The sequence below is a fragment of the Falco punctatus genome, assembly GCF_963210335.1.
Source record: "Falco punctatus genome assembly, chromosome: 11".
In the NCBI taxonomy this organism is placed as follows: Eukaryota; Metazoa; Chordata; class Aves; order Falconiformes; family Falconidae; genus Falco; species Falco punctatus.
This window is the reverse complement of record NC_137591.1, coordinates 11,961,008-11,986,409: the sequence shown is the minus strand read 5'-3', so window position 1 is coordinate 11,986,409 and position 25,402 is coordinate 11,961,008. Positions and strand designations below refer to the sequence as shown.

Sequence of the window (25,402 nt, the reverse complement as noted above, 5' to 3'; positions counted from 1 at the left end):
TTGAGAAAAGAGATGTGTGCAGGAAGAAAGGGCTGAGAATTGCACTCAAACCAGCATTTTATTTTAATTGAGTGGAAAAATTTTGAAGTCATTTGGTCTGTCGAAAAAAACATACAAACCTGAAGGAGAGCAAGCTCTGAAATCCTTGTAAAATGCCTCTTTCATTCTGGCATCACAAAAAGGACTTTTTGTTTCCCCACGAGCAGCTGTGCTGCTCGGTTCTGCCTGTCCATGGTGTGCGAGCGTGTGGCCCCAGGCTGGCCATGTGCGTGTCCCCATGCTGTGTCCCACAAAGGGGTGGCATTTGGGAGCGAGTGTAGCCCCCAGACCCACTCCCCTGCAAGGCTGAGTGAGGTCCAGCAGATCTGGGACCGAGCCCCACTCTCTGCTGTGTTTCCCTGGATGGAGGTGCTTGGGGTCAGGATCAGCAGGCTGCACTGCGGGTAAAACAACCCCCCAAAATCCCTAACAGAAGCACAAAGAAGTGCTTTTGGTTGTGATGGGGGCACGGAAAGGTGTCAGAGTCTGCATTAAATTGGCAAAAGCCCGTACCACTAACCTGCTTGTCCTTGAGTACCCACCTACTAACCAAAAGTGCCTGTAGCTCGTCGTGTCGTTACTGCTCCTTTCCCTTAGACAATGAAACGGGGAGCCCTGAATTTGCAGACCCACAATGTCAGTGCTCTCACACTCCCCTTGCTTGATGCAGGGCTTTACACACGTGCAGAACAGAGAAGGTGCAAGGAAATTGCCTTCACCAAAGGCCTGAACCTCGCAGTGCACACGCAGTACAGACCCGCGCAGGACTGATGCCCAGCGCATGGATATAAAATACAGCGCCCTGCAATAAAACATGCACTGCTAGTCTATATATTTTGCAATCCCTTTAAAGATTTTTTTTTCGTTAAACCCCTCACCCCAGCTCCCTCCCCATTCTCCCCCCAAAAAATTATTATAAAGAATTATTGCCATTAGTACGTCTTTCCCAGTGAAAGGAGAAAATCGCCTCATTCATAATTTATACCCTCAATTACTATTAATAAAGAAATATTTCAGCAGAAAATCGCCTGGGAAAATTACACGTAACATTGCATTAACATTCTATTTGAACATTTTCATCACATTTGTTATAGAGTTAATAAGAGGGATATGCTCCCCTGACTTCTTCATGAAATTATGGGCTGCCTATGATAGTTTAATCTTTTAGACTTTATATAATATATTCACTTTACTAATTGAGCTATCCAAGGAGCAGTTAGGGATGTTCTTAAACGTGGAAGACAAAGTAATCAGGGCCGTGACTTCCTGACGAGACGATCTTCTTCCGGAGATGAGGAGCCGCACGTGTGAGGAGCACACACATACGTGTTCCTGCGCAGATGTGCCACTCCATTAGCCCTTCCCTTAATGTCCTGCCTGCGCTTGGAAGTGAATGTGAATGAAAGGTGGAGGTGATTTTCAAACTGGCAAAATCTTCCCCAAAAGCTCTGTTTGTATTTCAGAGTGAAAGGGCATCTGGTGAGCTTGAGGAGGCAATTATTTTGTGAATAAGAAATGCTGAGCATGGGGGGGTCTCGGGAGCAGTACTTCATGTGGACAAGCCTTTACACTCAAATTCACCCCCACCCACAGTCATGCACAGACCGTCTGTAAAACTCTGGACAAGGAGCTGGGCTGGGGTGTACAACCCCTCTTCTGCTCGCCCTGAAGCTTCTGCGATCTGGGACACATGGTGCAGAAAGGCTTCCCCCCACCCTGAGGACAAACAACCCCAAAACTGGGCCAGAGGCAAGAAATGGGGTAGGTGTGAGCAGTGAGGAATGAGGAGACATTTGGAAGATGGGTGCTGCTCTGGTGCGCCATGACAGTGCCACCATGGGCATCACTCTAGACAATCTACTTGTCTCAAAAAAACTTGAGCAATGGGGAAGCCTTGGTAGCTCTCTTTTCTGCTCCTGCACCTGCAGTCAGCGATCTCGTGCAGCACCTGGAGCCTTGGTACAGACTCAGCTGCCCTTGGACCCTTTCTTGCACAGAGGCAGTGTCAGGCAGTGAGATTTGAGCCCCTCATACTGTGTGGGAGCTGAACCCAGGTCAGGGTCTCTCCGTGAGATCCTCCTTTCCCCTCCATGGGCACACAAGGTGTGCCTTACCACGGGATGTGATCCAGAGCTCTTGGTTTCAAGCGGGAGGCTTCCCGAGGTGACAGCAGGCAGTGGTTTGCACCTGGACCATGCAGAAGAGGGCTGCATTGTCAGCATGCCAGGAGGTTGCTCACTCATTAAGTCTAAGTACATGCAGCCACGAGCAGGTGCAAAGAGGGATCCATCACTGCTGAGCAATGGCCCTGCCACCAGGGATGAAGGCAAATGTCTGTTAGCTGGCCCTGACAAGAGAGTCTGAGGAAGCACAGGACCAGCTACTTCATTTCACATCCATAAGGTGCTAGTGTCTCCTCTGCAGCCACTTGGACCAGGCATGGGCAGGGAAAGGGTGGCAGGGCTCAAGGTAGCACACAGGCTCGTAGATGAGGATTTGTGGTCACCCCTGAAACCACTCTTGTGATTCCCAGGCTCCACAAAGCAGTGTCCAATGCTGATGGCAAGCCAAAGGGTTAATGAAAAGCTTTCATGCGTTTGGATTCATTAGCTGGGACTCATTAAACAGCAAATAAGAGCCCGGATGTTGCCAACTGAGCCCCGCTGAAGGCAGCTCCTGCGGGTGAGGCAGCCTGTGACTGCAGCGGACACCCGTGCTGGGGGGAGGCCGGGGGAGCCCCCATTGCTCCCTGGCAGACCATGGCTGGTGCATCCCCCCAGAGATGGGAATCAGTGCAGGAAGAGTGCAAGCAGGATGCTGGCAGTGAGCACCCCTCCACCACGTCCCCAGCATTCTAATGTCTATGCACAATGCCATCAACCCATCGGGCCCAGCCAGGCTCAACCATTCAGGCCACTGGTGTGACGTCCAGTTTTGTTACTGGGAAGAGGGGGCTGAGCCTCTGCCAGCTCTGTCCTCCCAGCCCACGTGAGCCCATCGGGGAGACAGGGATGGGTGTGTGACAGCCTGAACCTGTGGCCCCCCACTGCAGTGTGAGCTATGGAGGGCAGAGCACCCACACATGGTTGGATGGAACGTGCAGCTCCACCGATGCTTTCATGGTGGAGCATGGCTGTCCCCAGCCAGTTTCTCATGGGATGTGCTGCACCCTCAGCGCTGAGCTTGCAGCCAATGTTTTCCTGGGGGAAGGTGTGCCACCAGCCAGCACTGATGGGGGCTCTTGCCACCTGGGCCACCACCGAGCCATGCTGGGCAAGCAGCAGCCTGTGCAAACCCACATGTCCCCATCACCTCCCAGATGGGCAGGGGGCCACAAGCTTCCCTGCGTGCAAACACATGGAGAGTGCAGGGTGTTGGGCATCCTTCCAGGGACCACATGGGCAGCCTGAGCATGGCAGAGACTGAGGAAGGTGAGGCATGGACTGTCCACCCCGGGGATGGCCACTGCCTGGTCCTGAGCAGGATGGACCATGCTGTAAACAGGACAAGGCTTGTAAACAGGGCTCCAGCTGGGATAAATTTAGCCCATTGGGGTTGCAGCTCCAGCGCGGCAGGACACAGTGTCAGGGCATTGTCGAGAGGAGAGGGGGAGAAAGAAGCTGAATAAACAAACACAGCTTGTCTTTTTTTTTTTTTTTTTTTTTGTCCCAGCGTTGTTATTTCAGCCGGACAATTGCCCTGCAGATTGAGGGAACAGGCTGGAGTTCAAGTGAATTTGGCTTCTAGTGCCTCCCTTTTTACATTGTGTTTTCACATGGGAATGTGTCCTGGCATATATGGGTGGGTGTCTGTACCCATGTTTGTGGATAACTCAGTGGATGCTCCATGCACATCTCTGGGCTGGACCACAGGCATACAGGCTGCTTTGAAGCCCGGGTGAGGCTGAGTAACTTGGTGTTGGCTGTTGTGTAGGACTTTCTCCACATGCACAGCACAGACTTAACACCCATGGGTGTCCAGGAGCACCCATGCGAGGTGATCTGTGCTCCATACGTATCTGTACATGTCTCATGGGCCAAGCAGCCCTGGAAGTGTCCCTCCATGGCAGAGGGGTCACTGTAGAGGTGAAAGTCTTTGCAGGACTTTCAAGGAGATCAGGACTCCTGAGCATTTTTCCCCTAGTTCTGTCATGGGGCTTGGAAAAGTCATACTCCCTTGACAAAATCATCCGTGATCCCAGGAGCAAAGGGCATGGATCTTCTCTGTCAGTCCTGCTCTGTGAGGACCTAAGTCTTTTCTAAAGGCCATGTTTAGAGGCAGCCTAATTTTCACATCTTAGTTTTATTTTTCTCACATATCTCTCTGACACACACATACACACACACACTTCTATTGGAAAAACGATTTTAATACCCATGGCACATTGTCCTGGTGTGATATAAAATCCAATGACATGTGGCATTTGGAAAAGGTCACTTCCCCCATCAGGATTCATTATCCTACCTCAGCCTGGGAAGCCATGGGGTTGCCCCCTCCTCCACAGACCCCTTGCCCCCTCCCCAGCTGTGGCAGGCAAGCAGGGAGAGGGGATGAGGCACTGGGTGGCCATGCTGGGGACTTTGGCAGTGTCAGGGCAGTCCCGGCAGTGAGGGCTCTTGTTTCTCATGCTGATGTCCCTGCCCTTCTTGGTGTCTTCATTTTCCCACCTGCCGTAGGGCAAGAGGAGTGACAGGGATGTGCTGCTGGGAAGGCTCGGGCTGCAAAGCCGGCTCTGCTGGGTGCATGGAGCTCGGTTCAGCTTTTGCCTGCCTCCCCCTGCTCCCTGCTCCCCCTCTGTTCCCTTTTGAGCAGGAGCTGGTCTGGCAGTGCCCTCGCTCTGCACAGTTGCAGAAGGGAAACGCTCCCCTTCCCTGTTTCACTTGTTCAATTTTTCAGCTGGGTTGGTTGGGAACTGCCCTTCTGTGTCGGTGCTCACCACCACCTAGGCAGAACTGAGAATAGAAAGCAGATGGGACAGGGATATGGAAAGCCCAGCTCCTCACCAGGTTCCCCACCAAGCACGGGGTCCCTGGCTGCCCAGCACTCGGTGTCCCCCAGCCCCTGGGCAGACCAGCAGCACCCAGAAGGCTTCGTGCAGCAGCTCGGGGGCGGGGGTCTGCCCTGTCTCTTGGTGACCTGTGCAAGGAGCACTCTGGGCTAGAAAGGGGTCTCTGGTGCATGTCAGGGACAGCATGTCAGGAGTGGGGGATGCTCACAGCAGGGCAGAAGTGACAAGCTGTCCTGGGGTGCTTGGATGTTCTTGTTTTCCTTGGACTCATTTCTGCTCAGGCTTCACCAAGATGATCTTTATTCAAGTATACCCACCTCCCCAAGGTGTTTCCAGCCCAACTTGGAGCTATTCCCTGGAAAGACAGGAGGGCACAGGAGGGCCAAACCTGCTGTGGAGGCTGCCTGGGGGTGCTCAGGGGATGCAGTCCCTCGCAGGGCAGAGCGTGGGCTGTTCCCAGCAAGCCATCCCAGTGGGAGCCAGGACTTCTCTGCTTGGTCACACACTACTTTGGGGCAGCTTGGCCAAGCCGTAACCCTGTTCCCCACCTGCAGGGGAAGGGAGAGGTGAGGGTGGGTGCACTGACCATGCTGTGGGCTCAGGGCTGCAGGAAGGGCAGCAGATGGGGAGAGGGAACAATTGTTCCCAGGGAGAGGAGGGTGATTTTTGCAGCGGGGAGTGGGGTTTGATGCCTGCTGAAGATGACTTCTCAGAGTGCTGAGGGTGATGGTGAGCGTAGCCCCTTCCTACCATATAAACACCAATGAGTTATGGGTACCCCAGCCTCTAATTATGCAGTCAGCCCCAAATAGGCTGTGTCTAACGAGGCTGACAGACTAATATCTCAAGAGCCCTTAATGCGTTATCATCTCTTGCTGTATGACCTCATATTTATAACTGCTCTGGTGGGAGGTTGAGAAATGTCCTTCTCTTCCCCCAGCCCCCTCCCCAACTTTCCCCCCCGCCCTTGGAGCAGCAGCTCTTCAGCCTCATCTGTTAGGATCAGGAGGAAAGAGGCGACTTCTCTCCATCCATCATGAGCAGAGTTCGCGCTATTAGATGATTAAAGACATTTTTTATAATATTTGGAAGAGGCTTTGAAACATCTCTCAAACAGTGTGATTAATGCCTGCTTAACCCTCACCTGGCCGGGATGGTGTGGTGGGGAGGCCAGTGCATCCCAGGGCAGGGCTCCCCGGGCATCTTGGTGGTCACCCAGCCGTTGGGCACCCCGAGCCCTGACAAGGTGTGATTCATGAGTGTGGGACACCTGCAGGAAGCTCCAGCCTCCAGGCAGTTCCTAATGCACCAGGGACTTGGTGGTTTCTGAGGCTGCAACGGCCGGGGCAGGAGGAAGCAGTGCCTGCCCCCTCCCCAGCGCTTACACAAGAGGCCCCGGGGCTGTGCCCGTCCGGGTCCATGAGCCAGCCCATGCCACCATCCCACACTGATGCTGTGGGTTTCAAGAGTGGGCAGGGAAAGGGGGTGAGCAGCCTGTGCCCATTCCCAGCCGGCCTGAGCTGGTGGGGGGGTTGCTTTCCTCATTTCCCCTTCTTTTTCCTCTGCCTCTCCGGATGATTGACTTTCAGAGGCAAGTCTCTCAAAACAAAAAGCATAGACACCTAGGTGCTCCGGTGGGATACACCTTTAGGATGTTGCATCCTTGCTCAGTTTGCCATAAAGACCCGTGGGGCTGGTGGACATGTTCATGCTAAAATTTGTGTCGGCATTGTCTGGTACCTGCCAAAGGCCACATCACTGATGTTCGCTGACACTGGTTTCCATGGGGGAGTGGAGATTCGGCCTCGGATGGGGGAAGGATGCCCGCCTCCTTTGATCACAGGCATAATGTTTCATAATCTCAATTTCTTGTCAATTGATTGCCAGATAGAAGCGACAACCAAAGAGGGCCCCAGGCGTCTGCAACTGCCACTCATCGTATGATTTTAACTCTCCCCCTCTGTAAGTTTGCATTATTTTCTTCTTGTTGTTGTTGTTACCTAAAGAAACCTCCCCTCCCTCCCCCTCCAAAAAGCCTCCTAGAAATCCCAACGCCCTTGTCAGTTTGGTATTCAATGTACAAATAGCAGAGAAGGGTTAATGCATGATTAATAGGTGTTTTATTAAAACGGTTAATCTGTCATTATAGAGTCCAAAAGATCAATAGATTTCTTATAATCATGGCTTAAAATCATCTTTAGCGCTACTGCTTATGGGCTTAAGACCCTGGGCAAGATGCTTAGGGGACCTGGGAGTCTCCTGTTAACTCCTTCTAAACCTTCTGCCATCTGAAGTGTGACCCAGGGTCTCCTGCAGATGGAGAAAAGCTGACACAGGGCTGTACGTACCGTTATGGTTGCCATCCACCTTATCATTTATGGGTATTAAAATTGTCACACCTGAGCGACAAGAAAGGGAAATGGAAAAAGGGAGAAACTTGGAATGCAGCTGGATAAATGCTCTTTGTTATGATTGTTAGCAGCACCCGAGCGGAGCGAGGCGGGGGCATGGCTGTGCTGTCTCTGATCCATTAGTGCCATTGCAAAGCAGCAGGCGTTGGCCAAGCATCGCCCCATCACAGCCTTGCTCCTTCACTAACAAGTGTCGCCCCACACGCCGGGGCAAGGCGAGGGGGTTCCAGCCACACACGGAGGTGAAGCCACGTGCCTGGTGTGAGTCAGAGTGTCAGTGGCCAGGGAGAACCAGCCCAAAGACACCTGAGTCCCATCCATGTCCTCAGCCCCAGAGCTGTTTTCCTGGCAGCTGGGTGATGTTGGGTCTGGCTGACCCAACCCTGGTCCAAGCTGCTGTTTGATAACTCCAATGATACTCTGACAAATCCCAGAGCCGCTGAGCTGCCGACCCCCAGCACGAGGTCTCTGCAGGAGGAGGTGCTGTTTAGACAGGCTGACGCAGGGATGGCTGAGCCAGCGCAGGCAGGGGGGAGCACAGCCCCCGCTCTGCCCCCTGCCCGCCCTGCAGCATCCTCTCCTCCGCAGCAGAGGAGAGATCCTGAGGTCATGCAGGGCGTCTGTGGTGGAGCCTGGATGGCAATGCAGAAAGCACTGCAGGAGCACAGCACTCTGAGCACCAGGCAGGGCACCGAGTCATCCCTGAGTGATTTTGGGACCCTTGGCTATGCATGTTGCTCCGCCACTCTGCGGCGAAGACCCAGACCTGCTGCCTGCTGAGCAGAGCAGATGTTGGTGTGCTGGGAGTAGTCCTGGTGGCCTGAAATCCCTCCCCGTGCCTCCGTTTCTCCCTCCGAGATGCATGTGTGCAGGACAGGCAGACTCTTGTGCGGCCGCCAGCACCACAAGCCTGCCCAAGGCTGGAGACCCTCACTCGGAGGCTGCAGGGAGCTGGCACTTGCCCATAATACGGCCATGCAGAGTGCCTCTGCTGCAGCTCCTCTTCCTCACCTCCTCGCCCTGCATGGGGGCTCAGCCCCACTCCGACCGGGCTCTGCTCCCTGCCTGACCCCGCAGCCCGTGCCAGCCAGCTGCCCTCAAACCCTAGCTCAGGTAGAGTGAAGGCCAGTCCGTACCATTGCTTTCCACTCTCTTCCCTGCCTATCCCGCACTCATCATGCTTCGGGCTGGCTTGAATAACTCCCACCTGGCAAGAAATCCCAAGTCTGCCCCATTCAGCTGGCGGGTCTGTGCCCAGCGCAGGGGTCCCAGCCTGCTGGGAGGGTATCGCTGCCTCCACCTCCCACCCCCACCAGTGCTTGGTGTGGGGCTGGGAGGAGATTTTCCAGACCCCTGGGGTCCAGCCCTCTCTGTCCCTGCCTCATTTCTTATTTCTGGGCCATTATGTTCGACAGGGAGAATTTGTTTCTGTCCAGAGCAGATCCCCGGACAGTCTCAAACCTCTGAGGATTTATCATCCTGAGCTTTTGTTTGTGGGTCTCCAGGACCCTCTGCCCCACAGCTGAGCCCAGATGCTTCTCTGTCTCCTCCATGGAGCCTGCTGCCCCCCAGGAGCACTGACCCCTCTCTTCCTCCACAGATGCCCAGACGTGCAGGCTTCCCTGCGCCCCGGTCACACACATGCCTGCAAAGGCCACTGCTGAGGGCAGGGTGCTGTGGTCACAGATTAGGGGACATGTCCTACCTACCAGGAAGGTGATGGCTGTGGCTTCTTCTGGTTTTGCTCCCCAGGGCTGCTGGGGAGGTGGCCCAGGACAGGGCATGCTGGGATCCAAGAGGAGAAATGCCCCGGGATCCTTAGGTCACATTCAGCCTGCCCTGGAACTGGTGGCAAGGGAGGCTGGGCTCGTCCCCTTGCAGCCCCCAAGTTGCAGCCCTGCTCGCAGCCCTGCTCCGTCGCAGCTGAGTGACTGGGAGAGCCAGGCACAAGGCAGACATGAGCCCCCCTCGCTTGTCTCGGAGGTCAGCACTGACATCCCATCATGTCTAACAGAGCTGAAACAGTGGCGACCGCCTGTGCCAAGTGACAGCAGGGTGACAGCGGGGGTGGTGCAGGTGCCAGTGCTGTTGCCTGCAGTCTCCATCTAAGCAGATGTTTGGCTGCCCCCCGATCACGGTGGTGAGAATTTAGGGTCATCAACAGGTTCAGGTCTACCAGGACAGAGCTGTTGGTTGGCACAAGTAGCGACTGGGGTTGCGTTTCTAAATTGCCGTTGCTGCTGTGTTAGATGGGGACCCCACTTGCCACCAGCCCCCTCCTCACTCCCTCTGTGAGGGTCCCAGAGGCCACTGTGTCAGTGACAGAGAGCTGCTCTGGAGGCCGGTGGGGCGTGACAGAGAAGGAAAGGGGTGCGGGGCTGGTCCTGCAGCCCTGTCCCCTCCCCGGCCGCCCACATTCCTCTGCAGCAGCACCAGGAAGGGGGGGACCAACCTTTGGCACATTTATTGACACTCCCTGAGTTCATACTGCAACTCTACAATCTTTCCCTGAGATTATTAAGAATTAATTGATCACTTTTATATTCCCCCCGATACCCAGTGCTGCTTTGCGACAGGCAGCAGGAGGAGGGAAGGGAGACGGGAGGAGGGCAGGGTGTGTAAAAAACACACTGATAAATGTTAATTACTCTTTTACAGCCCTTGTCAAATTCCAAAGCAAGTCGTAAATTCATTAAACTCTAACGGATTAAGCACATGCAGCTTATTTAGTCGCCATAAACAAGATCATTTGGATGTTGATTTTCCCCTTTTTATTGCTGCAGCAGAAAAGGGGAAAAAAATCAGATGAGGGAATCAGTTGGTGATTACCAGGGAGTCAGAAAAGTTTGGATTTATTTAATATCTTTTTTTCTTGCTCCATGGCAGCTCTTTGCAGTACATCGGTCCTCAGGTTGCGCCTGGGCAGTGTCTTGCCGGGGAGAGTGGCCTTCCCAGGGCCTGTGTCCATGCCCCACGGCTGTCTTCTTAGTGCTGAGGCTCTTAAGACCCAGGCAAGATCTGGATGAGCAGAGATGGGGTGCTCAAAGGCCTTTTGGTGCTGGTTTCGTCTGGGCTTGCTGCTCTGCACTCCACCATGCTGGGAGGTCTCCATGGGCAAGGTTGTCTCCAGTGAGACTCAACTCAGCCTCTGGGATGCAGCCTCTCCGCAAGTGCTTGTGCAGGCAGAGTTAGCATAAAATTAGCTCTGCTCGTTCTGGGATGTTCCAGCTCATTGAAGTGCTGTCCCCAGCGTGCTGAGTGTGCCCGAGTGAGAGAGACATGTCCCCAACCAAGCCCAGCCATGAGACAGAGAGGCAGGGAAGGGATGCCACGCTGGCAGGGAGGGACAGGGCACCTTTGGCTGCTCTGAACACAGGGACATGGCCCAGGATCTGCCAGCCCTCTCGGTGAGCTTGCCATCCTTTGCTTGCACATGTTAATAATCCAGGCTGACCTCCTGAGCTGTGAGAGCAGAGGAAGGAGAATGAGAGGAGGGTCATGGAGATTAATTAATACTCAGGGCTCTAATTACGAGTTTCTTCAACACTGGGCTTTTAATGAAGAACAGGCGCTGAGGCAGCCTCGAGTCCCGCTGCCCCCCAGCTGGCCCTGCTGAGACATCTCCTGCCTCCTTGCAGGGGTGGTTTTACTGGGAGAGGGATGGGAGTTAGCCCCCGGCCGCCAGCATCTCCCACTGTGGCTCTGGGGCTCCAGGCTGTGTGGCCAAGAAGTGTCCGTGCTGCTGTGTAACCCCATCAGCACCTTGGGCTGAGCACGAGAGACCTGTGGCCATCCCCAGCATGCCCAGCTCCCTGCCTCTGTCCCACCTGAGTGTGGGATGGAGGCAGGAGGTGGCCTGGGTGCTCCCCAGATCTGGTGTGGGCAGGATGGCTGCTGGCTCTGCTGATGCTGGTTAGCAGCTCATGGCCAGCAATGCTGGCCCTGGGATACAGCTGTGCTTCTCCAGCATCTTGTAGCCTCCAGTGAGGCTGTGCTCATCAGGAACTGCAGGCAGCCATGTGCTGCAGGCAGCAGAGGCAACTCTGAGCACCTCACTGGAGCTCCCTGCCTGGCTGCTGCAGAAAAATTTAAGGCTTTTGCTTCAGAGTCCTCAGCAGCACGTCACCTAAAGGAGGTCACCTGGGTGCTGCTCTCCTCCAGCCCTGTCTCAGCCCATCTCTGAAACAGGTACAGCCCAGGAGGGTCTGAGCTGTGGCTATGTATGTGACCGCCCTGGCCCTGCTCCCCGCTGCGTTTGCCTCTTGAGGGGGCAGAGGTAAGAAGAGGAGCTGCTGAAAGTCTCAAATAGGACAGCAAGGGGCTGCCAGCCTTCAGAGCCCCATTCCCAACAAGCATTTCCCTCCTGCAGTCCTCACAGTGGGTACAAAGTGCACAGATATGTGCCGGCAGAAGTATCTCTGCCCACCAGATCCCTCCATGCTTTCCCACTGCATGGAGGTGCCCTCCAGAGATCACCCCAGGCTTCTGAGCACCGGTGGGGCATCCAGGGGTTAATGGAAGGAGCATGTCCCACGCTAAGCAGTAGCTAACAGCCACTAGCTAATAACTTTATGGCTTCAAAGCAGGGCATTTATCATGCTGAAGTTTGTTTATGCACTAGTTATATGGTGCATTATACCAGCAATGTGTTTGGCTGATAAATTCTCCGTGACAAGCGAGGCTACCAATGGGGACTCACTGAGTCCAAAAGACCAGTAGCTTTTTCCTGAACTCTGCTTTCTGAGATAAGGATGTTTTTTCCCTCTTTTGTTTTGTAAGGAGGAAAGAAAAAAATTCAACAACCTGTAAACTTAAAAAAAAAAAAAAGAGGGACATTTTTGTTCCAGATAAGTTGCCCAATGCTGTAGTCCCCCGATGGGGGCAGTGGAGAAGGTCCTGGTGAGGACTAGGCAAGCTGTTGTGTGAGGACCTCTGTGCTGGCAAGTGATGCACATGGACCTGTTCTGGGAAATTTGTGCGTGTGCTGAGTGGGCACTGACAGCTTGTACAGGCTCTGGATGTCTCTGGGAACAGCCTACCTCAGTCCCTTCTGCCCTCAGGGAGGGCATTTTTGGGGTGGAAATGTTAGAAGGCTCTCTGGCAACCCTCTAGTTCTGCCCAACGTTTCTAAAGTGAGCCATAATCATGGCATGTGTTGCTATTTTGAGGTTACATGTATGTGCAATTTGTTACTGAGCATGGCGCAGCTGCTATATTCACCTGTGCCCCCTCGCTCTGGGTTAAACTGTTTTAATCCTACTAATAATAATGACCTTCACATTTCTGGCTTGTTCTATCACAGGAGCCAAACCCACTCGGCAAACATTAACAAGCTCGGCCTCCTGACTGCATGCAAACATGATGGGTCAGGATTATTTTTCTTGCTGCGGCGGTGGGGAAACTGAGGCATAGAGCAAAGAGCTGGTGGGTCTGAGCCCACCCAGAGAACCCTTTGCTTTCAGCAGTAGACATCACCCTGCTTCAATTCGGACCAGTGTAGGCTTTCATGGGTCTTAACCTGTGGAGCAAGATCCGGGGCTGCCTGGCCGGTGGGATTCAGCGGAATGGGCCCTGATGCCAGGACCTGCCTCCACAGTGTGGCCAAGATGGTTCATGTGTCAGCAGCCTTTGCTCCTGCTGGGGAGTGGGACCTGCACTGCAGGATGCTGGGGAGCTGGGATGTGCCAGCTCAGCCTGGCCCCTTCCCCGTGGGGCCATGCCCGTGGCCACAGTGCTTGTCCCTGTGCCCGGCTGCAGCCAGTGGAGAGCTCCCCACCACAGTCCAGTGTTTGGGTGCAAACACCCAGCCAGCGGGCGTGTGGGCGCACACCTCCCTGCACGCAAACGTGCTTGTTACGTATATCTGCAGGTGCTACCCGGTGAGGGCATCTTAGCACATTTACCTATGCACGCCTCTGTGTGCATAAACAAGGATTCGTTAGCACACCGCGTGCATCTCCACCTCCGTCTGCTGCATTAGGATCCATCCACAGCTGCCCACCAGCGTGGGCACCGCCAGCTGCGCAGCCATCCCAGCCTGCGCATCCCTGGCTGCCTACCTGTTGCAGCCCCAGCTGTGTACCTGGGCTGGCGTGCAGGGCCTGGGCTGCGGATCTGCATCGGTGGCTGCGCGCAGTGGCCCCTGCAGGCTGTAAATACTGCCAGTGTGGTGGGGAGGTTGAGCGGTTTATGGCTCAAGGTCAGGCCCATGAATCATAAAAAGGTGTCGGAAGGAGCATTAACTCCTAGCCTTCGCTCCGTCTCTGTGTGGTTTCAGGCGGGGCCCCGGAGGCAGTGATTAAAGGGTGCACCTTCCCCTTTCAGTTTTACGGTAAAAGGAAAGCAGTAAATTAGAAGCCCACAGGCTGGGGCAGGCCAGGTCCCGCCAGCGCAACAGCTAAGCGAGTACCTGCCGTGCGCCCCGAGACCCCACCGCTGGCTCTGCAGCCCCACTGGCACGGCCCCGGCGCAGCCCTTTACCACGGCGGCCGCTTCCCGAGGGGCAGGGGCTGGCCGTGTGTTGGGCAGGTGGCCACACTCGTGGCCAGTACATCCCTCCATCCTTGCCCCATCGACGGCTCAGGGTGGCCGGGGGTGCTCAGCCCCGCTCACCCCATAGAGCAGCAGCACCTCTTGCTCTGCACCTTTTTATGACTCCAGCTATAATTAACTCAAGTAATAAATTTTTTTGAATCCAAACAGATATAACTAACATTTAATGCCCCTGTTTTCCTGTGAATTGTCAGGACTATTAAGAGCTAAGTATTGACTGAAGAGGTGAGGCAGATGTTTCTGCTGCTGAGGTGGGATTGCCGGGGCAGAGGTAGAAAGCCCTGATAACGGTCAGGTCCCTGCCCCACATCTGGACCTCGGGACAAGGAGTTGGGGCAGGGGAGAGCTGGGGTAACGACCAGCACTGCAGGGCTGACCGTGGCCCAGGGAGGCAAGGAGGAAGGGATGAAGGCGGCTCTCAGGATCCTGCTTTTTCCTACCACTCACCTATAGGCAGTCTCCAGTGCTTCAGCCTCATGGCGAGCACTCAGGCATGGGCACTGCTGGAGGTTTCACCCGGCCAGCGCATGCTTCAAATCCACAGTCTCCTGGAGAAGGGCTTTCATGGACAGAGGTGTGAACACACCCTGCCCCATCCTCATCCTGGCAGCGGTGCCGTCCTCCCAAGCCTGACCCTGCTGGCAGCTGCCCCGGCACCCCTGGCTTGTCCCCACCACCACCTGCCAGTCTGGCGAGCAGGACACGGGACATATGCAATAACGCCTTCCCCGAGCTGCTGCTGCTGCAGCCAAGGCGCCGTGCAAAGGGCCGGGGGCTCTGCCCACTGCCAGGCTGGTTTCCCCCAGCTCCTGCCAGCCTGGCACGGACCTGCCTGGGGGACCTGTGGCTGCTGGTCAGGCTGCCACCGCCTGCCGGGGACCTGCAATAGCAAGGGCCCGGGGGCGGGCGGGGTGCTGGAGCACATCTGCCCCGGGGACGCTGCACATCTGCCCCGGGGACGCTGCAGGTAGCGCAGCCCTTCTGGCCCTGAGCAGCCAGCAGAGAGGCTGGGGCTGGGCTGAATGAAAAGACCAGGTACATGCTGTGCCCCTGTCCCTGGGCTGTGTCGAGCATTCGATGTGTCAGAGAAGAGGAGGAAGGAAGCCTAGCGGCTTGCTGGGAGGGAAAATACTTCTCCTTTCCCTTAAGAAAAAAGTGCTTTTTCCCCTGGGGAATGGCATCGCAGAGCCCTGGAATTGACGGGGCTGCCAGAGCTGATGGATGGCGCCAGCGGAGGGAGCAAAGCGGGTCAGCAGAGCAGAAACCAGCAGGCACAAAGAGAGAGCATCCCTGCTAACCAAGGCAGGCGGTGACACCCTGTGCCGGGCCCACAACAGCCCCCTCTCTGTTGGCCTGGAGAGTCAGCACAGCTGGGGTACCTGGGGTGCCACCCTGCGATGCCCCCAGGCTCACCCCAACTGCACCCGTCGACAAGAAGGGCCTTTCTTCATCTCCGCACAAGCCCTGATTGTTCGGATGCTTCCCCTGCCACCGCCTTGTGCTTCTGCTCTTCCCAGAGACGGTGCTGGGAGGAAAGGGAGGACTTGCAACATCTGCTCAGCCAGAGCTGCTGGGGCTTCAAAGCTGCTAAAGGGGCTGAAGGTCCTCAGGCAGCTTCAGGCCAAGATGTCTCGGTCCTCTCAGCAGCTCTGCTGCGTGGCCGTGCAAGCCCATAATCCACCCGTGCCTCAGTTTCCCGACCAGTGGCTGAGGTCCTGCTCTGCCTCTGCAGGTGTGCTGCAAAGCGTGGGTGCATGCATTTGAGCCAAGGCACCCTTAAAGAATGGGGGAGCTGCAGTGCCAACTGCCCAGGGCAGCCTCCGTGCAGGCAGCTGAGCTGCCAGGTCCTCTGCCTTCCCTCCCTGGCACGCAGCATCCCGCTGAACATCCCAGGGCTGAGAAGGGGGAAACTGTAAGGTGGAAGCCTGGGCTGGTGTTGGTCTCTGAGGAGGGACCTGGCTGTGTTTTGAGGCTGGTGTGAGGAGCTGAGCTTTGGTAAATGGTAGAGGTGATGGCTTGTAGGGAGAGATTGAGAGACTGGGCAGCTGCGGTAAATAAGCCCTAACCTCACTGAAACTTGTGTGCAGTCTCTGCTTCCTCATGAGTGACACCCAGACAGCCTCCTGGCAGGAGGGGGGACAGCAGCTTGCAGCGACACCCGGGGGGATGCTGGCTGTTGTGCTGTGACCAGAGCTCACAGACACCCCACTCCAGCCTGGGAGCCCCTTGCTCTGCAGGCGGGAAGTGCCACGTCCCTGAGCACTGTCCCCATCAGGCACATGTGGGAGGGCAGGATCTGTCCCCATCAAGCATTGGGTGGGTGAGCAGGGTCCAGAGGAGGTCAGAGCGGAGGCAGGGCACACTGAGCTGCAGAAAGTTGCAGCTCTTTGGAGGGCTGGAGTAAAACAAGGGTGCAGTGAGCCCCAGGCTTGGCATCCAGGACTGCAGGCTGCTCCCCATCTCTCTTGTGGGGTCAGCAGGGCCTTGTCCTTTCTTCCCACCAAGCACAAAGAGGACAAGCTCTTGCCTCAGCCGGGAAGCCATAGCTCTTTGCCCAGGTCGCCCTGCATGGAGGTTCACAGTGCCCTCCAGGGATGCAGAGCTGCATCGCCCCTCCTGCAGCCTGGGGACAGGGAGTGGATCTCCCAGCAGACAGGTAGCAGGAAGGAGCTCAAGTGTCCTGTCTCCCACCCTGTGCCCTGTCTCCAGTGGGAGGATATGCCTGAAGCTGCAGGGCTGGAGGGACTTATCTCTGGAGGGATCTGAACCCCAAATTGTCATCTTTGCTCTCCAACAAGCCCTGCTGCCCAGTCCCTCTGCAGTGCCAACTGCTGCTCCAGTAGCTTCGAGAAGGAGGAGGAGGAGGAGGAGGAGGAGGAGGAGGAGGAGTGCGGGGAAGGGGCTCAGCTTCAAATCGATTCTGAGCACTGTGATAAGAATCTCTTATCACCCTTGTCATTGTAATGGCTGGGACTGAAAGGCTGGGTTGTGTAAGGACCAGATTTCTGCACAGCCCGAGGTGGGGAGGAGACAGGGTGCAGGAGGGTGGCAGCAGTGGCTCTGGGATGAGGTCCCAACACTTCGAGCACTTGCTTGCTCTCTCCAGTGATGGCCAAAACCAGCTCTCCCTTCCCTTCCCAACCCTGGGCCTGCCGTGTCTCCTTCCCCAGCTCCTTACAAGGACAAGGAGCTCCCAGTGACATGGGTAAAAAGTGGTGAAGTAACTGGTCCAGCAAATCCAGACCACCCATGGGGGTAAGGAGCACACAGAAGAGTAACCCAGAGGGCTGAACATTGCCAAGAGAGACCAGGAGTGACAGGAAGAACTGGGAAGCTCCTACTCCCACCTCCACAGCTACCTTCAGCCTCTTCCCACCTCCCCCTGCACTGGGCTCAGCCCCAGCCCTTTAGGGGGGTATAGCACAGGAACCCAGGCACCCAGGAGCCAACAGAGCTGACTGGGATCTGGTGGGGGGTTCCAGACCTTTCAGAATTCCCTCTGTTCCCATTACTGTCCAAAAGCAGCTTTTCCAGTGGGTAAGGAAAAGGGAGCCAGTAAGCTTACATGCTGTGGGTGGTATTGGACTAAACAGTGGCAGCATCCAGTGCCCTCAGCTGTGAGGGCCCAGAGCCCTGAAGCTTGCTCTGCCTTTAACTCCTTGTGCTTCTCCCCTGTGTTTTATTAACAACTGTTGATTGGGATTCCAAGGTCGTCTGGCCGTGCAGAGACACAGATAAAATCTAAGGCTGCTGCTGTCCCCTGCATCTCTGGACCCACCAATCCCTCTATCTACAATATCTCTCCTCCTGCTAAGCTTTCCTCTGGCGGACAAGCCTGAGAAGGTTAAACAGGGTCCTGCAGCAAGGCCACTGCTCTGTCCTCTTCTGACAGACGTGTGGCTGGGGGATGTGTTAGCTTTCCGCCCTCTTGCCCGGTTCCCCTTCGCCACGGTGGTGCAGGCTGTCCTGCTGCTGGGTGGGGATGGCCAGGCAGGGGCTGTGGTGCCGAGGAGGGCAGCGCTGCTCCGGAAGGCTTGCTGAGGCTCTGCAGCTGCCCAGGAGGTTTTGCTGCTGGCTCCACACTGTTGGTGGCAAAAAAAACTACGCTCAAAAGACCCCGTGAGCCCCCTGCACACAGATGCCCCGTCACTGGGGGCTCCTAGCTAGGGCAAGGTACCCAGGTGCGCTGCAGGGCTGGGGACTTGCACAGAGGGGGCTTTACTCGCCCAACAGTTGTTCTGCTGGAGAGGATGACTCTGAAGCTACGGGTTTTTCTTATCATGGACCAGACCCAGATTTCATGGCTGCTCCCAGCTTGGTGGCTGGAGAGTCAGTGGGCAGGGGGGTTGGCATAGTGCCAAGCAGCCCACCGCTCTGGACAGGCGCTTGGGGAGTCGCCTGTTTTAATTCCAGGAGGAGCAGCGTCAGGTCAGGTGAAATTGGCCCTGCCAGAGGATTTATTCATTTCTCCTTCCCTCTGCCTCCTGCCAGGGGCTGCACTAAGATCCTGCGCCGCACAGCCGTCTCGCTAAAGCCAAGGGGGCTTAGTGCTTAAACGGTTTTCATGCTGCCGTGGACTTCAGTGCTTGTCAACAAGTCTGAGGTCTTGCCGAAGAGCTGTGACAAACAGAGCAGCAGGGAGACGGGGAGAGTGGGCACCAGCCCTGGGAAGGGGGAGCACATGAACCAGGTCTCCAAACCACCCTGCATATGTGGGAACATCACATAGCCAGGTCCACATATCCCCTCCAGCACGGAGACAAATTTGGCTGTCCGACGCTCCAATGAGAGGTGTGTTTGGCCCAGCTCTAAGTTTAAACCATGGAAACACCTTCATTAAACCTCACTAATACGAAAAAGCAGAGCTCGCCCGTGGTTTTTAAGCCGTCGCTTTTGTCGGCCCTTGCAGAAATAGATGTATGCATACGAATATATTTTTTGCTGTGTATTCATCAGGCCTCTTTTACTGCTGGGGTGAGCCCGAAGCCGGTGGGCTGGCTGCTGCTGCAGTAACGTGCTGGCTCTGCAGATGGGGATAGCAGAGCTCAGAAACCAAACCTGGCTCCAGATGCCACTTTAAAAGCTTGACCTGCCTGGGGAGGGTGATGAAGGCACCCTCAATTCCTCCGGCACCCAAGCCGGCCCCACTGGGAGGAGAAGACCTTAAACTCATCTTCTTTCCTTTTGGGGAGCTGGATTTGCCAGGGATGAATTTGCATAAACATGGGATAGTTCAATTCAAGCTCTGGGACACAGATCTCATACAGTGCGGAGCCGCAAGGCACGTGGCGCAGGTGAACTGGCAGTGCCGAGGCCTGGAGGCTACTCATCCCGTGGTCCCCCGAGAAGCCACCCCACACCCTGGTGGCGACATGGGGAGTGAGGAGGCACGATGGCAGGGCAGGCTGCCCCCACCCTGGGCGGGCTGCAGCAACAGCAGCCCCCGAGACGCCCACTCCTGTGGGATCTGCTGCTGCCAGCGGGTCGCCAGAGTCAAGTGTTTGAGCAGGATTCGGAGGGGAGCTGGGTGGTTTTATGGGCAGTTATAGTATTTACAGCCCTGCTGGCTGAGGCACTGATCCAGGGGGAAGGGAGCTCCCTCCCCAGTGAAAACTGGATTGCAACACTACCGCGCCTCCAGCCTTCCCAGGGGCAGGATGGTACGGAGGATGGAGACAGATGGCCCATCCTATTTTTGAAGTGTCCTTGGTTGACCAATGCCCCGTGAACCTGTGGGTCAGTCCCACCTGGCATGGCCAGCATTCTGGTGCTGGTGAGGTCCTCATCTGGTGTAAACTCGCACTCCTCCATGGATTAAGCCCTTCATTTTCATGGGAAGTACCAGAGATTTTCTTTCTTCACCCCACTGCTTGGTTTTGTCCTACCATCCACAGTAAGTGCCTGCTTTGGCAGCTCCCCTGCCTGACGGGCAGGGATGGCAGGCGGCCCTGCGCACACCCCACATTGTTTTCCCATCACCTGCCACAGACCCTGTATGTTTTCATTTAGTCGACATAGGGGAAAGCTGTAAAACATATGTCTGCTTCCCAAGGAGAGAGAAAAAAATTACTCCAACATCTTGGTCCAGTTAACGGCTTGGGCTCTTGACTCCATAGTTGGCTTCTCAGGGACTTTGTTTCATGCTCTGCATTAGCTGGCCCCCTTCTCTGGCTGGACCAAGGTGTGCGTCTGGGGGCAAGGATGCTTGGGGGGGAAGGATGCCCCCAGCAGCTGGGGGTGTGTGGTGGGGCTGGGCTGCCCCCCAACAGCAGGCAGGCAGGAGCTCTTTCCTCCCCACCCTCTGTGGGCTCCTCCCAGCACAGCTCCCCATCCATCCCATACATTTACCTAACGCTAATGAGACGTATTGATTGGAATGATGGGATTTGTAAAGGTCGCAGGGTTAAAGTACATAAAACCAGCCTTTCTGGAGCTGCAATATCAGGGCCGATAGGTCTGGTGGGAGAGATTAAAGGCCTCGTGCTGCAAGAATGGAGAGAGCTGACAGCAATTACATTTCAGATGTGTGCATAGTTATAACCCTTCCCTCCTCAAGACAGACGACCACATCCCCACCGCCACAGAGCAGGTCTCCAACTCCCCTGTCTCCCTTTCAAAAGCAGGATTTCAACAGAGCAAATTGGGGAAGGAAAGACAGAGAGAAGGGGAAAGGAAGAGAGAAAGACTGGAGATCCCTTTGGAGGGGTGGTGCAGAGCTCATGCCTCTCTTTCGGGATTCCCAGCTGAGCTGTTATGGCATCACTGTGCTAAAATCACGTCGGTGGAATGCGAACTCTGAAAAGACTGCAGTCCCTTTTGTTAGGGCAGGACTCCCACTACTGGTAATGAGCTGGCAGGTCATTAGAGCTCTTATCTGTCCCCTGGAACGGTTCATGCTTATGGGCTGGAGGAGTCCAGATCCCCAGAACCACAAATGCAGTCGGCTGGAGGTGTGTCCCAGGTCAGGTTTAATAAGTCTTGCTGTAGGAGGCCAATGTCTCTGGACGTAGTTTTTTTTTCCTAAAGGCATTTCTCAGCCACACCTGGGAGCTCAGTCCCTCATGCTCTTCTCTGGGTTGTGCCCACCAAAGGTTTCTTCTGGAGCTGCAGGGCCAGCTCAGCTCTGGTGGAGTCATCCCACTCCATCACCCCTCCTTTCAGGCCCCTCTCTGCACCATGTTTTTGGGTTTTGGTCCAAAACAGAGAAGCGCAAGCACAGCCATGCCACTTGTACCACCTGAAAGTTATGTGCTTTTAACATTGCGGGCTCCTGTGCTGGTTCTGGGGAATAAGCATGTGCCTCAGTGGCTTTCTTGGGTCTCCAGAGGGAGCAAGCAGACAGACACGCAAGCTACGCTGAGGGATGTACTCATGTTAAGGAAGGATTAATGTTGACAATATCACTACACACAGAAACAGCTAAATTAGCTCCATGACCAAGCTTCATTAGCCCAGGCTTAAATCTCAGCTCCAGAGAGGATGAAGCCCAGCTCAAGAGCCTTCCAACCCCAGCTCATCTCAACTTCACAACACCCACCACACCTCTCACAGCAGGATTAACACCACAGGCACCCGGGACTCGGGAAACCTGGCTCCATCTGGCATCACAGCAAGCCAAGAACATGAGCAGGGACTGCACTTCCCCAGGGACGAACCCCAGGACAAAACGCAGCCAGGAAAAGGAGCCATTTACCATGCAAAGAGAGAAGCACGTTGCTCTCCTGTAACCATAGCTGTCCCGGGCTGAGAGCCTTCCCCTGGTGACAAGGCAGGGCTTTGCACATGGCGTGAAGAACCAGTGATCTTCAGAGCAGTTGTACACAACTTGCCCCTGCTGCCTGCCCACCCACACGTGCTGGGGCTTTAAATCCTCCCCCAGAGCCCTGCCAAAGGGGCTGCACCGGGAAGCAGGAGCATCCCCCAGCACCGCAGCTCACCACCAGTCCCAGGCATCCACCCATGTAGCTCAGTCTTTATTTATCCCTCCTGCGCACTCTCCTTCCCTCTCTCAGATGGTAATGAGTGGTTTGCACTGGGAACTAAATGAAGTTGATTGCCCACTGGTGTCTGCCATTAGTGGTAATTAGTTAAAACATCAGAGTATAAACAGTAAATTGGCTCTAATAATTAATACTAGCACTCAAGCATATGAGAGACACAGAGACTGGGAGAGAAGCAGTGGCAAGCTTGTAAAATCAGCTGGGGCTGCTTTAATTAAAAAAGAAGGAATGTAAGTAACACAGTATTGGAAAAAGGACAAAAGCCATCAGGATCTTGCTTGTTAGGAGCGTGGTTGTGTCTCCCCTGGTGTGCAGCAGGGCCGAGGGCTTGCATCGAGCCTCAGGTACCTGCTACTGCAAGATGCAGAGCCCACGATGCAGAGGCTGTTGCATCCCTGTGGTGCTGGGAGACTACTTGTGCAATGAGTTTTAGTCCTGTTGCCTCCTGGGGCAACAGGGAGGGCCATAACATGTGGATCTGCTCCTGCAGATGTGAGGCAACCTGGGCAGATGGGTGGGATAACCCCATGGGATTTTTCAGGGGAATTCTGCTGGGAGCAGAGGGGCTGAGCTCATTCTGCTGCTCCCTGCTTAATAAAGGCACCATCCTCTTCTTTTTCCTCCCACGGCAGATTTGACCTGAGGTGTCCTTTGGGAAGAAGGAGCCAGCAAAGGGTGGGTGGGTCCTGCTGGGGAAGGTTGGATTTGCTCTAAGAATAACAATATCTTTTTTCTGCAGGTTGCCAACCTGCATCCTTCCCCTTCTTCCAGCCACCTTCTACCCCTTGCATCACTTCCCCTTCTCCCAGCCAGAGTCTGGGGGGGGGTGTCCCATAGCCCTGCCCCAGTAGAAAGCCCTCTGGCCTCAAGTGCCTTCAACACTTCATCTTAAAAATAGTAATAATAATAATAATACTAAAATGCAGCTTAAAGCAGTAATACTCTTGGTGCTGGGGTGGTGCTGAGCACCTGGGGCTCCCAGGGAGCGGGTGCAGCATGGTTCTCCCCATGAAGGCAGGCATACTGGCTGCACCCTTGCATCCCCTGGCTCGGGCAGAGGTGGCAGAGATGCGGCGTTTGGGGAGGAGGGGAGGCTGCATGTATATTGCTATTAATCATCCCCGTGTACGTTAACCATGCTAATGTCGTAAGTGACAATAGCCCATCTCAGCTCGTGATTTAGGGTCTGTGAACGGAAGCTGGGCTCCTGGGAGTAAATGCGTGAATCCTCCGCTGGTACTAAACCTTCTAATAAATCTAACGCACACCAAAAAGCCCTGGGCACTAAATCCCAGAATCCGGTAATTGAAACCCTTACAGCTCTCAGAAATAAGGTAACCGGTGAGTGGAAGTGAGTGTATGTTTTTACAGAATATATATCCTATCTGCACCTGATTATCTCCAGCAGAGACAAAGGAAACCCAGTACCAACTCGTAAAGCACCTCGTTCCACAGACTTAAAATAATACCTTTGAAAATCAGAACCAAGCAGCCTTGTGCTTGCAGGGGCTGATGCTGTGCTCTGCAGACCTGAGTGGGCAGGAGCAAGGAGCCATGGCTTCTTGCTGCATCCCACTGCTGCCCCAACCACTGGCAAATGCCACCAGGACCGTGGTGGTCCATCTGTCTGCTGCCCTGGGCTGTAGTGCCTCAACGTCATGGGGGACTGGCCACTTGGGGACAGTCACCAACCCAGCCTTGCTCATGCATGCCTTTGCAGCAGGCTGTGAGTACCAGCAGAGGAGCGTGTCTGAGCTGGCACTGCCCTACAAGTCATAGCGGCAGGGAAAGGGCAGGACTTCCCAGTGAGGCTCAGCATCCCCCATCCCAGCTGAGGTGGGGCAGCGTGGAGCAGCTGCCCAGGACGGGGCAGGTGAAAATGTTCCTGCACTATGCAGGTCTTCAGTGCACGGGGCAACTGGACAAACAGAATCACGCGTGTGGGGCTGATCCCCACCTCTGAGAGCGGGGCGTTTGCAGGGACCAGAACCATTGCGTTGTGGCAGCAATAAATTTGGCATCTTTCCTGCAGCTTGTGTGTCTCTGGTAGACAGTGCTGAAGCTGTTTATCGTTTTGTTTACTTGAGAAAAGATCACATTGGTGTTTTATTCTGCTTTTAATCTCTGTTACAGACCACTCTGTAATGCCTTGGCAGGGGACTTAATAAATATAGTCATTTGGATAATGAATGGTGATGATACAGGCAAGCTCCGGGGAGGTTGCAGAGGAGAGATGCTGCACAGGGCACCTGGCTGTGTTCAGAGGCAGGAGAACCGTGTCCTCCCTGGGATCAACCCTCCACAAGGTCCTGCAGCCCTGGCTGGTGGCTGGGACACAGGGGTTGCCCAGCCCTTTCCCGGTTCAGCATCCTTCATTGTGTGAAGAGGGCTGAGACAGCATCAATGCAGACACCTGGTGTCCTGTCTGGCAGTAACCATGAGCCTGTCACCCACCGGGCCTGGAGGTGCCCTGTGCCCTGCACCCTGGGGACCTAGGAGCCATCCCATGCACACCACAGCAGTTTCTTGCAGCACTTCTGTACCATGGTTTTCTGCAGGAGATTTCTCTGAAACAAGAGAGAATTGGGGGTTTTATTCCCCCTCTCCCTACCTTTCCCTTTACTGCTGCCTAACTGTCCCTCTGTATTACAGTGGCTCATCCTTGCAGCCCCTCTTGCCATCTCCCACCTGCCAAACCCCACATCCCCGCCACCGTGCCATCTGCGTGCCAGCACACTGGCACAGCCGCTTTGGGTGACTTGGTGGCAGGCTGCAAGCGAGCTGTGATGGGACATCCAGTGCAGCTGCCCACTTCTACCTCCAGTCCCGGGGCTCTGGGACTGTCCCCTTGGGGACAACCATGGGATTTCCATTGCCTCTCCCCTTCCTCCCCCCCCAAACCTGGGGGGAGCCTGAGCACCCTCATTTCTCAGGTCACCGCTTGGCTAATGGTCTATTAATTTGTTCAATTGTCCCCTGTGAGGCAAACTCAATTTCTGCCCGAGATTTCTCCCTGGCTGTCAACACAGTGATGGATAGGATGAGCGGCTGTCACCGCCAACCCTGGCGCCCACCCGGCACACCGGGCACCCGCGCTGGCCCTGCGCTCGCACACCGGCGCGGCTCCGTGGGGCCAATCTGCCGCCTTGTGCCCAAGGATCTGTCTCCAGCAATGAAAAATGACAGAAATATTTAAGGACAAATAAGGTTTACAAACCCAATTTAAAATTATTACGGAAGGCCCTGGCTGCAGATGGGCCCAAGCTGATTCGCGGTGGCAATCAAATCGAATTTCCTTATCGTTGTATTATTTTAGGGCGTTATCTGGCCCCATAATGCAGTTATAAATTCAATTTCATCTGCGAGCATTCATTGTTTACTGTCGCCTGTTT

At 55.1% G+C, this 25,402-nt stretch overlaps 1 protein-coding gene across 10 annotated transcripts in view; it reads left to right on the top strand.

Moving 5' to 3' along the window:
• RNF220 (ring finger protein 220) overlaps positions 1–25,402 on the top strand; it is a 229,888-nt gene that overhangs the window by 87,106 nt on the left and 117,380 nt on the right. For 8 of the 10 annotated variants that reach the window (XM_080406146.1, XM_080406145.1, XM_080406144.1 and 5 more), the window contains one exon: positions 6,935–7,009. The exons of the other annotated variants lie outside the window; for them this stretch is intronic. In XM_080406146.1, coding sequence (XP_080262272.1) covers positions 6,935–7,009 — 75 coding nt within the window. The remainder of the gene's footprint in view (positions 1–6,934; positions 7,010–25,402) is intronic. 10 annotated transcript variants of the gene reach the window in all.